Source organism: Aspergillus pseudoviridinutans, assembly GCF_018340605.1.
Source record: "Aspergillus pseudoviridinutans IFM 55266 DNA, scaffold_4, whole genome shotgun sequence".
Classification (NCBI taxonomy): domain Eukaryota; kingdom Fungi; phylum Ascomycota; class Eurotiomycetes; order Eurotiales; family Aspergillaceae; genus Aspergillus; species Aspergillus pseudoviridinutans.
This window is the reverse complement of record NW_025091284.1, coordinates 3,159,006-3,169,960: the sequence shown is the minus strand read 5'-3', so window position 1 is coordinate 3,169,960 and position 10,955 is coordinate 3,159,006. Positions and strand designations below refer to the sequence as shown.

The 10,955-nt window shown below is 50.7% G+C and overlaps 2 protein-coding genes across 2 annotated transcripts; both read right to left on the bottom strand.

The window, feature by feature from the left end:
* Positions 1-283: 283 nt before the first annotated feature.
* On the bottom strand, positions 284-1,714 carry Asppvi_006537 (putative cyclin-like protein (Clg1); the record flags this gene model as incomplete). The annotated part of the gene is made up of 1 exon (XM_043302438.1): positions 284-1,714. One exon carries the CDS (start codon positions 1,712-1,714, stop codon positions 284-286), a length of 1,431 nt encoding a protein of 476 aa, XP_043158373.1.
* A 5,472-nt stretch (positions 1,715-7,186) lies between these two features.
* Asppvi_006536 (forkhead domain protein) lies at positions 7,187-10,675 on the bottom strand (the record flags this gene model as incomplete). Its single annotated transcript, XM_043302437.1, has 1 exon — positions 7,187-10,675. The coding sequence occupies one exon, from the start codon at positions 10,673-10,675 to the stop codon at positions 7,187-7,189; it is 3,489 nt and encodes a 1,162-aa protein (XP_043158372.1).
* Positions 10,676-10,955: the final 280 nt, after the last annotated feature.

Here is a 10,955-nt window from a genome sequence, read left to right as displayed (position 1 = left end):
TTTTTTTGTTGCTTTTCACTTTTCCGACATGGAACAATGACGGTGGATGGGCACAGGTACTTTTCCGACAAATGCAAAACAACGAAAACTGAATATGGGAATAGGGCATGTTGTCATCGCAGATGGAGACGGTATCATCAAAAATAGATCAGAAAATGGTTGAAATAAAGGAATGGAAAAGAAAAGAAAACCAAGAAGTCATTGATCGGAGAAATCTCGAGAGGCGTTGGCCCGACCGCGGGAACAAGGCAGACAGTCATGGGAGACCCAGGGGGCCACCCACTTAGGCGACCATAGCCTGCATTGGACCGAAGGCATTCGCAGACATGTAGTGTTCGACATGCTTGGCACAGTACAAGCATCCGCAGGATGAACCGTGTCCTGTCCACACACTTTGCGCAAACGGTAACGCGTAGGACGGCGTATGGTGGTAAGATGGAGGTTGTGACCGAGGCGCGGACTGAGGCATGTACTGCTGCGGCGGCGGAATCCAAGTTCGTGTGTATGGCGGCGGGGGGTTAGCATACGCCCAGGGTCCGATAGCGTAATAGTCAGGAGTGTTCGGGCCGCTATGGGGAGCAGAAGGAGGTGAGTACTCAGACGCGGCGGGGTTGAGCCAGGAGTTCTCGTAATGAGAGCTTCGCTGATACTGCGGAGGAATCGGTCCCTCGGGAGACAAGAGAGGCTTGGACACCATGTGGCCCCGCGAGACATTAGTATCAATGGGGGCAAGGGGGTGACGCGACTCCTGGGCTCTAGCAACAGCTTTTGCACGCCAGGTCTCCCAGTGGGACAGCCACGATGCGAAGCCGTCCTGCTTGTCATGGATGCGCTCATGGAGCTTCCATTCGAATGCGAAGAGCCACTCCAGTTCCATGGAGTTCAACTCGCCGACCGGGATGTTGCTGACTTCGGCCCATGACTTGTTCTGGAAGGTGTTGTCATCCAGAAACTTGCTTCCCAGGAGTAGGGCGACGGTCAGCATGCGATAAACCTGTCCACTGCCAGAGGTGTACACTTTGGCCGAGGAAAGCATACGCATTCGGCTGGCCAAGTAGTAGAGACCCAAGAGGATCGTGGAGCTGGGAAGGCGGGTCGAAGAAAGGATCTGGTAGACGTATTTCCGAAACTGGGGAGGGACCGATGTTCCTGGGTAGACGCTTCGCGCGAAGTCAATATCTGCTATGTTGATCTTGGTGATGTACAAAGCATACATTCCCTGAGCCATCTCGGCCACAAAGTCGGACATCTGTTCCATCTCATAATCCAGGTGGGCGGCTACACCTCCGGTGGTCTTTTCCTCCTTGCGTTGCTGTTGTTCGGGCTGCATCATCATATCTTGGCGGCGATACTGAGGTTGAATGGCACTCTCCATCGGGGGTAGCTGTAGGCCAGCACGGAGCGGAGGCAGCACGTTTGTGGCGGGCAGGGGGCCGAACGATTGGTTCAACGCGGGATGAGCAGTGGTCACATCTCTGCCATTGTGCATATGGTGGGCGGATGCTGGGTGCAAGTTCATCGGAGCCGGCTTTGAGTAGTGAGCGGATTGAGAGTATTGCTCGATGAATTCGCAACCATTCTGCGTATAGCGAGGGGGAAAGGCGGAGTTGTTGACGATGTAAAAAGGCTGCTCATTTTCCATCCTGCCACCGGGCAGGACGTGAGGGGGAGTGGGAGGAAGGCCCTGGAGGCCAGCGGCGAAGAAGGACGGCATAGCGGTTATGAGAGAAGAAAGAAAAAGAACCAGTCCAGGACGGCGAGGGTAGACGATCAAACGCTAGAGGGAGAAGTAACGGTCAGTAAAGCCACCCTAAATGATGTGAAGAGCGAAGCGAACGCGGGATAGAGAGCCGGTATAAAGAAAGGAGACCAAATACGAACCGTCTACACGTCCGCCAGGCCCTGATCCTGGGGAGAGCGATGCTCAGCGAGCCGCAGCTCTGTGTTTGCCGTGGTGAGGTTCTCTTAGTTGAATAACATGGAGAGGGGGAAATTCAACTAAATTAAAAATGAAAGGACCACAGAGAGCACGAGAGAAGAAGCGAGGAAAAAATAGCGATCGTGAAAGGCGTGTTTGCGTTTGGCTCCCTTGACTGTCGGATCCTTTCGCGCGGCGAGAATTGTGTTATTCCCTCGCTGTGTTGCTTTCCAAGTAGAGAGCTGCTGGTCCAACACGAGACACCCAACAAGCACGGTGCTTTTTTTTTTGAACTTGAAGAATAAACAGCGGATGGTCACCCAACGACGTGGAACGTGCCTCAAGGACCGTTAATAGTAGATGGAGACAAGAGTAAGGGAGAGAGGGTTCGTGGAGCCAGGAGAGGCTGGGGGGAAGAACGACGGGGGTAGTTGTAGGGGATCGGAAGAGAAAAATTAATTTTCTTTCCCTCGCGCCAAAGTGAAATGCCCCGGACCACGACGGCAACGACACTTAGTGAAAAGCTCGTTGAGAGAAAACGACAAGAGGAGGTGAGAGAGATGAGACAGGGAATTTCACAAGCGAGAAATGAACAAGAACAGAGAGTTGAGAGGATGGAGGATGGAGAGGCGAAAGAGGAAGGGGATGGGGAGAGAGAGAGGCAGAGGGAGAGAAAGGATGGGGCAAAGGTCAGTAGTAGTAGTAGTAGTAGTAGTAAGAGTACGGGTAGTGGTGTAGGCGTAAAGCGGTAGAGAGAAGAGGGTAGTGGCTGGATGGGTGGATGGATGGAGTTTAGTCGAGAAGGCGTAGCGGAGTCATGTTGAGCAGTTCGATGTTGAAATGATAGTCATCGTAACTATTAAATTTTTATTATTATTTTTTCCCTTTTTCTTTCTTTTTTCATTTAGGTTAATAATGTTAATTATCAACAGCAACAGTTCTMCTAGTCCAAACAGAAGGATGGATCATGACTATTATTATGGGACATGCATGATGATTCCTCTCTGTGTTTCTGTTTGATTTATTTCTTCTGCGCGGGTCTGATTTTGATTTTGTTTGGTGTTGGGATTTGTCTGGCTTGGGTCCATCAAGCCATTTCCTTGTCATTTTCCAGTATGCCAATTCCTCTCTTTCTCCAGTCTGTGGTTTTGAGACTCTAAGATAGTGACAGAGAACTTCGGGCCCGAGGATGTTTGAGTATGTTTTTCTGGTCATATAATTACAGTACTACTACTACTAAGGCAATAATGGTGGACTCCGGGAGGTCGGAGGGTGTTGGCCGGTAAAGTCAGGAGGAACAATCTGACCAGTAGGTAATGGCGAATGACGACCGAGTGTGGAAAAAAGGGAGAAAAAAGGAAAGGAAAAAAAAAAAAAAAAAAGAAAAGGAAGAAAAGGAAGAAACCAAAGGTGGAAAAAATGAAAATATTCATAGAATGGTAGGCGAAAATTTAATGCAGATTATTAATAATACGCTTGCCTCCACACCCACCCAGACCAAATGAAAAGGATGTTCTGGCTGCTGGGAGGGCGGGAGAAAAAAAATGGAATACTACAGAGTACTACCAGCAGTATGACGGTGCCGTAGAAAGGGGACCTTCCATTTGCTTTAGAGTTTCCTCATCAACTTCAGTTACACAGAGTGCAATTCAGATCATAGTATCTATCCAATTGAAAAGATGCTTTTAAAAGATAACTCATAAAGGTAACATCCGATCTTCCTATTGAATCTCCTGCACGATCAATGAGAGGTAAAGTGCAGAGTAAGAGGTAATCAAAACCAGAAATCCTTTTTCCTCGGCGTGCGGTAGGTACTGTGTTACTCGTACTACTCCGTACTGCAGGAAAAATTCTAGATGCTTTACCAGGAAATCACCCAGAGGCAATGACACAAACCATGGGAGTCGACTTTGAGGTCAAGATTCAATCAGCTGCTTGAAGGGAAAAAGAGCAGTAGCGATGGTTACGAGTAGTACAATGACTGTTCAACAATATATTCTGCTTCACATATATTATTTCGAGGAAGTGTCAATTGCTGTAATGAGAGTGCCGCAATGTCCCTGATCACCCTTGCTATCAATCAAAATAAATTCCATATGTTAATACTGTGTAATGTGCAGATGTTCGGGGCTTAGAAGCCTCAAAATGGGGCATCAAGAGCCACCTGGATGGGTCACACTGGTGCTAAAACTAAGGTAAAAGGCCCAGGTGGTGGGCTCACTGGGTTGCCCTAACCCCTTGCAAGCTTGGGTTACTGGGTTACGTTGGCGTTTCTGGTTGATTCCTATTTCCGCAGGAGTGTCTGCTGGTACGTAAGGCACTTGGCTGGTAGTGGTACGGAAATTGTCCAGAACTGAACGAAATGAGCAACATGACTAATATCAAGATGTTAATAATTTTCTTTTCCATTTTTATTCGAAAGATCAAGGCAACAGTGCCCGTCATAATGTTAGCCATCGATGATTGCAGGTACCCATCATCAGCGTCATCATTGTGATCCTCAAAACCAAGGTCCAGCAATGACAGTCAGCAGAAAATGAAGGCGGTGCTTGATGCAGGCTGCCAGTAGTAGTACTGGAGTGAGACCAGTGATGCAAAGTCGTTGTCACACACTGGCCAGTCATGGAGACACTTTCCTTAGGGGCCGTACCCCTCTGAGGTGCATAGTTAGGATAAAAGTCATCCAGTAGCGTCTGGTCTCAGAGCTTTAGTGCTAATAATAAAAGACTCGCCTCGAACTTAAAAACGGCCAGATTGTCTGGAATCGACTGGTTCGTGCACCGCATTCCCCCGTGCTAAAATAAAAACCGTGTCTTCGTGGTACAGTCCAGTTACCAGATTAGGCTCATTTAGGAAGGGGATTGCTGATGATCAAATGTCGGCGGTGACCGAGTGCAGAAATGAGTGTAGGCAGTTTCGTGGCATTGGCGGTCGGTGGTACTTGTTGATACTCCATAGAAGGCAGGGAATTCTTCCTAGAGCGACTGAAAGAGAAGAAACCGGTTACAATCATCCTTGATTTCAAAGTATCATCAAGATAACGAGACAAAAGCAAATTGGATTTCTGTAATATGATAGAACACACCCGACCTTGTCTCAGGTTTGACACCATTGCACCAAGGTGGCAACAGTGAAAGTACCCTTACAGTACTGTGATCAGCCTCAACATGAATCAGGCATGACACCACTGCTTCCGCCCAAATATCAGGCTACAGAACCAGGAAGACCATATCCTATCGGATAGTATGCTATGACTCAATATAGGACTCTGGATCTGCTCATCCTGCTGCTGATGTCGATAGAAGGGAATAGTCGCTGCATTCCGCTTCCGTTCCTCAGCCAACAAGTCAATTAACATGCATCGTCAGTGGACTAACCAAGGCAGCACTAGACGCTCTTTCGAATCTCCAATTTTGTCAAGTGCCTGCGCATCCGAGCTACTTACATACTAGACAGTTGGTACATACATTGTACCTTTCTGCGTAGCCTCCCGGAGCCTAAGCATATGCCGTATAACCAACGCAGAAACCCAAGAGGCTTGTACGTGACCAGCCAAAACGAGTGATTGAATCCAAGGAGTCCTTCATCTGACTCATCCTCACATCATAATGGCTTCCTGAAGGTGCCTAGAAATGACCCCAAGGAGATGTTGCGTCGACCCTGCTTCTGCCTACTACTACCAGGGCTATGCTCGACACTGGTTGGACCGGATAGATGGATTTGTGGAAGTGCATAGAGTAGGTAAGTTTGGCAAAATATTATCAGCGATCAGATGCAAAGTATCCTGCGCCAAAAGATATCTGGATTTCTAGAATTTTCATCCTGTCGATCTCATGGGAACACTCGATGGAAGTGCCCCATCTGCTGGAAAATGTAGTAGCGTCAGGCATATAGCCATGCGCTCCGAATCTGCAGAGAATGATGAAAGGTATCCCAAACAAAACACAGCCACCCGACCAACCGTCAATTGTTGAAGGATTTGTGAGGTTCACTCAGTGGAGAAGATGAACTCCCCCACTGTGCTCTCTAAAACAATTCTCCTCTGTGAGGGCCAGTGATGCTCAGAAATCACGCAAATACTCATCTCTTATCCGCAAGGAGGACTCCGTATCAAAGAGGGGTAAACAATCGTCATCGTCAGGCTTCCATTTCTGCCCGAATAACAATAATATCTAATAGAGGCAGACCGTGCTGTGAGCTGTGTGAGTTGACTCCCAGCGGCTAAGCGGCAAATCCAACTCCTGGACTATTGATCTACTGCATGGCACGACCGATATGGAAAAGTTTGAATTTCCAGTGCCAAAGTGGGATGTGACGAACGCCCACGCCTTGACATGGTATCTTACTTGGTTCCTGAATACTTGCCTAGTTTTACCGGCATAGACAGAAACTCGTGCTCCAATCCATCCTGATGAATGGCGAGTTTGGCTCGTTAATCTAGGGCGGACGTATGCTGCAGGAAATCATATGTTGATTACCTGCCCTGCCCTCAATCTTAGTACCCCGGAGATTTCTCCAGCCAGTTGCCATTGCCACCATGTAGATAATTGACTTGTGACTTGCCACGGTTAGTTTCGGTCCTCCCAGAGTTTCTACGATCATCCGTGTCGTCTTGCTTTTTCTGCAACCCCGCTGTAGGGAATATCCGGAGCGACTCAAGTGGGGGAGGGGGTAAGGTACACTGTACGAGAAGTCTACGGGGTAGTCTACGGACAACAGGACCCAACCTGTTCGTAACTTAAAAATATATCCCTCAAAACTCAGCTCAGAGATATCGTTAGATTCATCTATTTACCGGATCACTCAAAAACAAACTCCTAGCTTTTCCAGCCCTGGAACGATGAAGTCTACCCACAGCGTTCTGGCTTGTAGGTATTGCAGTATCACAACCATAGAAAATCGAATAAGAACAAAAGAAGAGCATTTGACGCTCATAACAGAGTGGATATCATCGACTGAAGGAAACTTCAGATAAGAGAATAAATGGGGGGAAAAGAAATGAGAAAAACCAATCCAGGTGAAGGGCAAAAGATATCACAGAGTAACAATACCCTCTAACTCCAGCAGGGGTACTCAACAGATGAGTAGACCCGGCGCTGATCTTCGTTCCAATCACATATCTTCCATCAACACCTTTCCGAGTACGAAGAGTATCAAATGTTGTTCTCCAGAACAGTCATAAACATAAAATCTCGTTTCGTGAAATCGTTCAATCAAGGCGGCAGCCATAGCCGACAGAGATGATACCAGGCTCGCGCAAACACACATTTACTGGTCTCTCAAGCCTCCAATCAAGGTGCGAAGCGCGTCCAGAATGACAGCCTCATCCTTGGGCTCCCCGCCAGGGAATGAGCTCTCCGTCGCGTGGCCCAAAGCACGAGCCCGTGCGCTCTTGAGCACTTCCTTGATGTGATTCTTGTCCTCGTAGTCTTCCAGGAGAACAGCCTCAAAGTCATCAATGGCTTTGCTTGCACGGTCCTCAAATGACACAGATTCGGGATCCCCCATCGGCGTGGGGCCCGCGTTCATGGGCGCCACACTGTAGTTTGGTTGCTGTTGCTGCTGTTGAGGCTGCATTGGTGGTCCGGGGTTCGGTGGGAGATACTGCTGTGGCTGCTGAGGGTTGCTCGGAGGCGGAGGTGGCATATGCTGCTGTTGTTGCGGCGGTGGCGGTGCAGTAGCATTGTGTGGAGGGTACGGTGAGTGATGTTGCGATTGCGAGTGCATCCCTGGTGGTTGCTGCGGTTGCTGCGGTTGCTGAAACTGAGCCAGCTGCGATGGGGGATCGGATGCATAGGGTGAAGTATATGTAGAAGGCGTAGTCTGAGCAAAGGCGGGCGGAAGATTGTTCCGTAATGGACTGGGTATTGGGAAAGGGGCCGAGGCTGGGACCGCCTGCGGCGGAGGGTGAGGAGGAGGATAGGGGTCTTGATGACGAGGAGCAGGGGGAGGGGGTGCGGTAGCAGAAGAGGCAGGAGCTGGTGTGGGAGGAGCATAGGTATTCGGAGGTATGGTCGGGAACTGGAAATGCTGATTCGCCAGATTTGCTTGCCCATTCTGTGGATTTCCATAGGATGGGTTCAACGGTGGCATGTATTGAGGGGCGGAAGCCGGTACGGAAGGAGGTTGTGATGGCGGTGGAGGAGACGGACGTCTCTTCTTTTCCTTTTCGACGGATGCCCCCGGTCGAAGCTGCCACGACCATCCTTTGCCATCTCGTTCGGCGTGCATGAACAAGTGGCTGTTGCCGTTCAAGTTGTGCCGTACACTGGAGGTCCAACCCTCGGTCTCGCACTTGAAACGGAAATAGGGGTATTTCAACTTCAGAGCGCGATAGATCTGCTTCAAGGTCATCGGCGTACCCGCTTCCGTGAGGGCATCGAAGATCAGCACAGCGTAATTGTACGGTGGCTTTGCCAGATCCTCTGGCGTGTAGGCGGATTCGGGAGGGTAGTTGGGAGAGGGTGACCGAGAAGGTTTGCGCTTCTTGACCGGAGGAGCCTTGATGAACTCCTCCGGGCGTTGTTCCATAGGAAATGGGCCACCTTCAGTAGAAGGCAGGGGATAGTCCATGAGCGTTCCGTCCGGCTTCTTCCGCTTGGTGTACTTGCGCTTTTCCGGCTTCGACCCGGGAGACTCGCCCTCGCCAGGGAGGCTCGGTGTAGCGGCTGCAGTGCCCACCGTTGATGTGGTTGTGGTTGTCGTCTTACCGGCTTTGGGTCGATTCAGGGAAGGAGGAGGAGTGACGCCTCCGTTAGCTTCCCGCTTGGCAGCCAGTTTTTGCTCCCTTGCCAACTCTGCACGTTCGCGCTTGGACATGATGCCGTCTTTGGGAGGTCGCCCAGGACCCCGACGACGAACAGGGGCCTGAACGCCGTCTCCGGTGCCTTCTATCGAAGGTACCGGTCGTGAAGGATCGGGTTCTTTGGTCTTTAGAATGAGCTTGGTCGGCTTGGATGAGTCCCTGTTTTCAGCTCCTTCGCTGGTACCCTTTTCCGCAGCTCCTTCTGCCTCATTCTCGGCGCCGACAGATGCCTTGGCATCCCCGTTCTCTTCTATCGATGGCTCCTCAACTCTGTCGGCTCCAGTCTCGCCAATCGGTACATCTGGCAGCAAAAATCGTATGCGCACTCCGCCGATTTGTATGTAATCACCACTATGCAAAGGACGGACTTGACCCGGCGATAGCCAGTCAGCACCGATAAAAGCACCATTTCTGCCCATCACTTCCATTTCAAACAGGTTCTTATCAAAGTTGTAGGCAATCTTGACATGTTTACGTGAAATGCCTCGGTGTCCAGCAGCACTACCGTCAAGAGTAGCAGGAGGGTGAATGGGGATGGTCGGGCAAGCATCGGGCGAGGGTAGGAGAGCGAGTGCATCTACAGGCTTTGCATCTCCGTTGGTTTCGTGCAGCGATTGCATCGCAAGCGCATTGTAGTCAGTAGTGGATTGGAGTTGAGCCGGCGTCGCATGTAGCGGAGCGCCCGCTTCAGAGGAGTGTGACGACCTCCGACTGAGACGTTTAGGAAGATGAGCAGGAATGTCAGGGTCGAGTCCCATGATACCACCTCGGTCGCTCACAACACTTCCTATCATGCCACTGCCCTCATGTTTTACACGAACCGGCGTGTGCGATGCATTGCCACCACTCGAACTTTTCGCCCTCGATGTCCTGATCGCCTGCCTGGCCTGAAACTCCCGCTGATGCGCCGCCCGAGCTGCTCGTACGTCTCGGCCCAGGATGAATGAATAAGTATTGCAGTAAAAATGTCCGTCGTCGAATTCTAATTTGGCAAAAGCCTGGATGCGCGGTTCCGATCCACCGAGCGAGCCTGTACCATCGTGCAAATGGCCTGCTGAATACCCCAATGCTGAGAGGTCAGCAGACTGGGACAAATAGGCCGAGGTAAGCATCTCATTGTCGAAAGGGTTCTTTCCGGCAGATGCGAGATCGAAAGGTGTGAAAAGGTCAGAGTCGTTCAGGCCCGCCTTGGAGAACATCATAGGATCCGTCAAACCTTCTGCAGGATCCGGCGTCTTGATTACTGCATCAACTCCATGATTCCCAGATTCCTCGGATTTCGGAAACGACATATCAACGGGTTTATCTTCGCGATTTTTCTCTCCATCCCGGGGCAAGCGTGGTAAGTCAGTTGATGCGGAAAATTGGTCTTGGCCAGCGGCCGACTCTGCGGGCGCAGAGATCTCTGTAGATACGCTGGTCGATCCCTGGCCACCCGCAATTTGATCTGAGGGATTATTTTGAGAGCTTTCGGTCGGATTGGGAGGGTTATTTGTCGAGGTTGAGGATTCTGCAGGTTGTGTTTCGGCGCTGGCGGGAGGCGCAGAAGATTGGTTGCCGAGGAGTTGAGCCAGAAGGGCGCTGGCGGCGGACTGACGGCGGAGATCGTTCTGATACTCTGGCTGAGTGCCGGCGAAATCGTTTCCTGCATCACTGGGCTCKGACTTGATACCATTCATACCGGAGACAGAGGGTAAACCGTTGGGAGGGGAGACAGGATTGTTAAAGGTAGAATCGTGCAGAGCGCGGCTTGCGGAGTCGCTGCGCGGGGAGAAAGGGCCGTTGTCTCGCTGTTGCTGGTGGTTCTGATGTTCCTGCTGCTGCTGCTCTTGGCCCTCTTGGTGATGATTATGGTGCGTGCGGCCATAGTCGAACAGGGACGACATATCTGGACCTGCATCAGGAGGTCGATGGCCCACCGCTGGCGCTGTCATGGTCTGCGACGACGACATGACAGGCTGCTGGGTACTTTGGATGCTCGATGCTGTCTGGAAGGAGACGGGCAGGCAGGGAGAGGAGAAACAGGGCGGTGAGAAGAAGAAGCCATTCAGAACAAAAGTTGGGCTGGGGAAGAATGGACAGAGACCGATGCTGATTGGAAGGGCAAGAAGTTTTCTGCTGTTTTTTTCTGCCGGTTTCTCGCGGTGCTGGCCACTGTCGTTCACCGTAATCCCCAGTAACACATGCTCAGGTATCACCACTAACAAGGAGCAATCACTCAATTACTTTGGA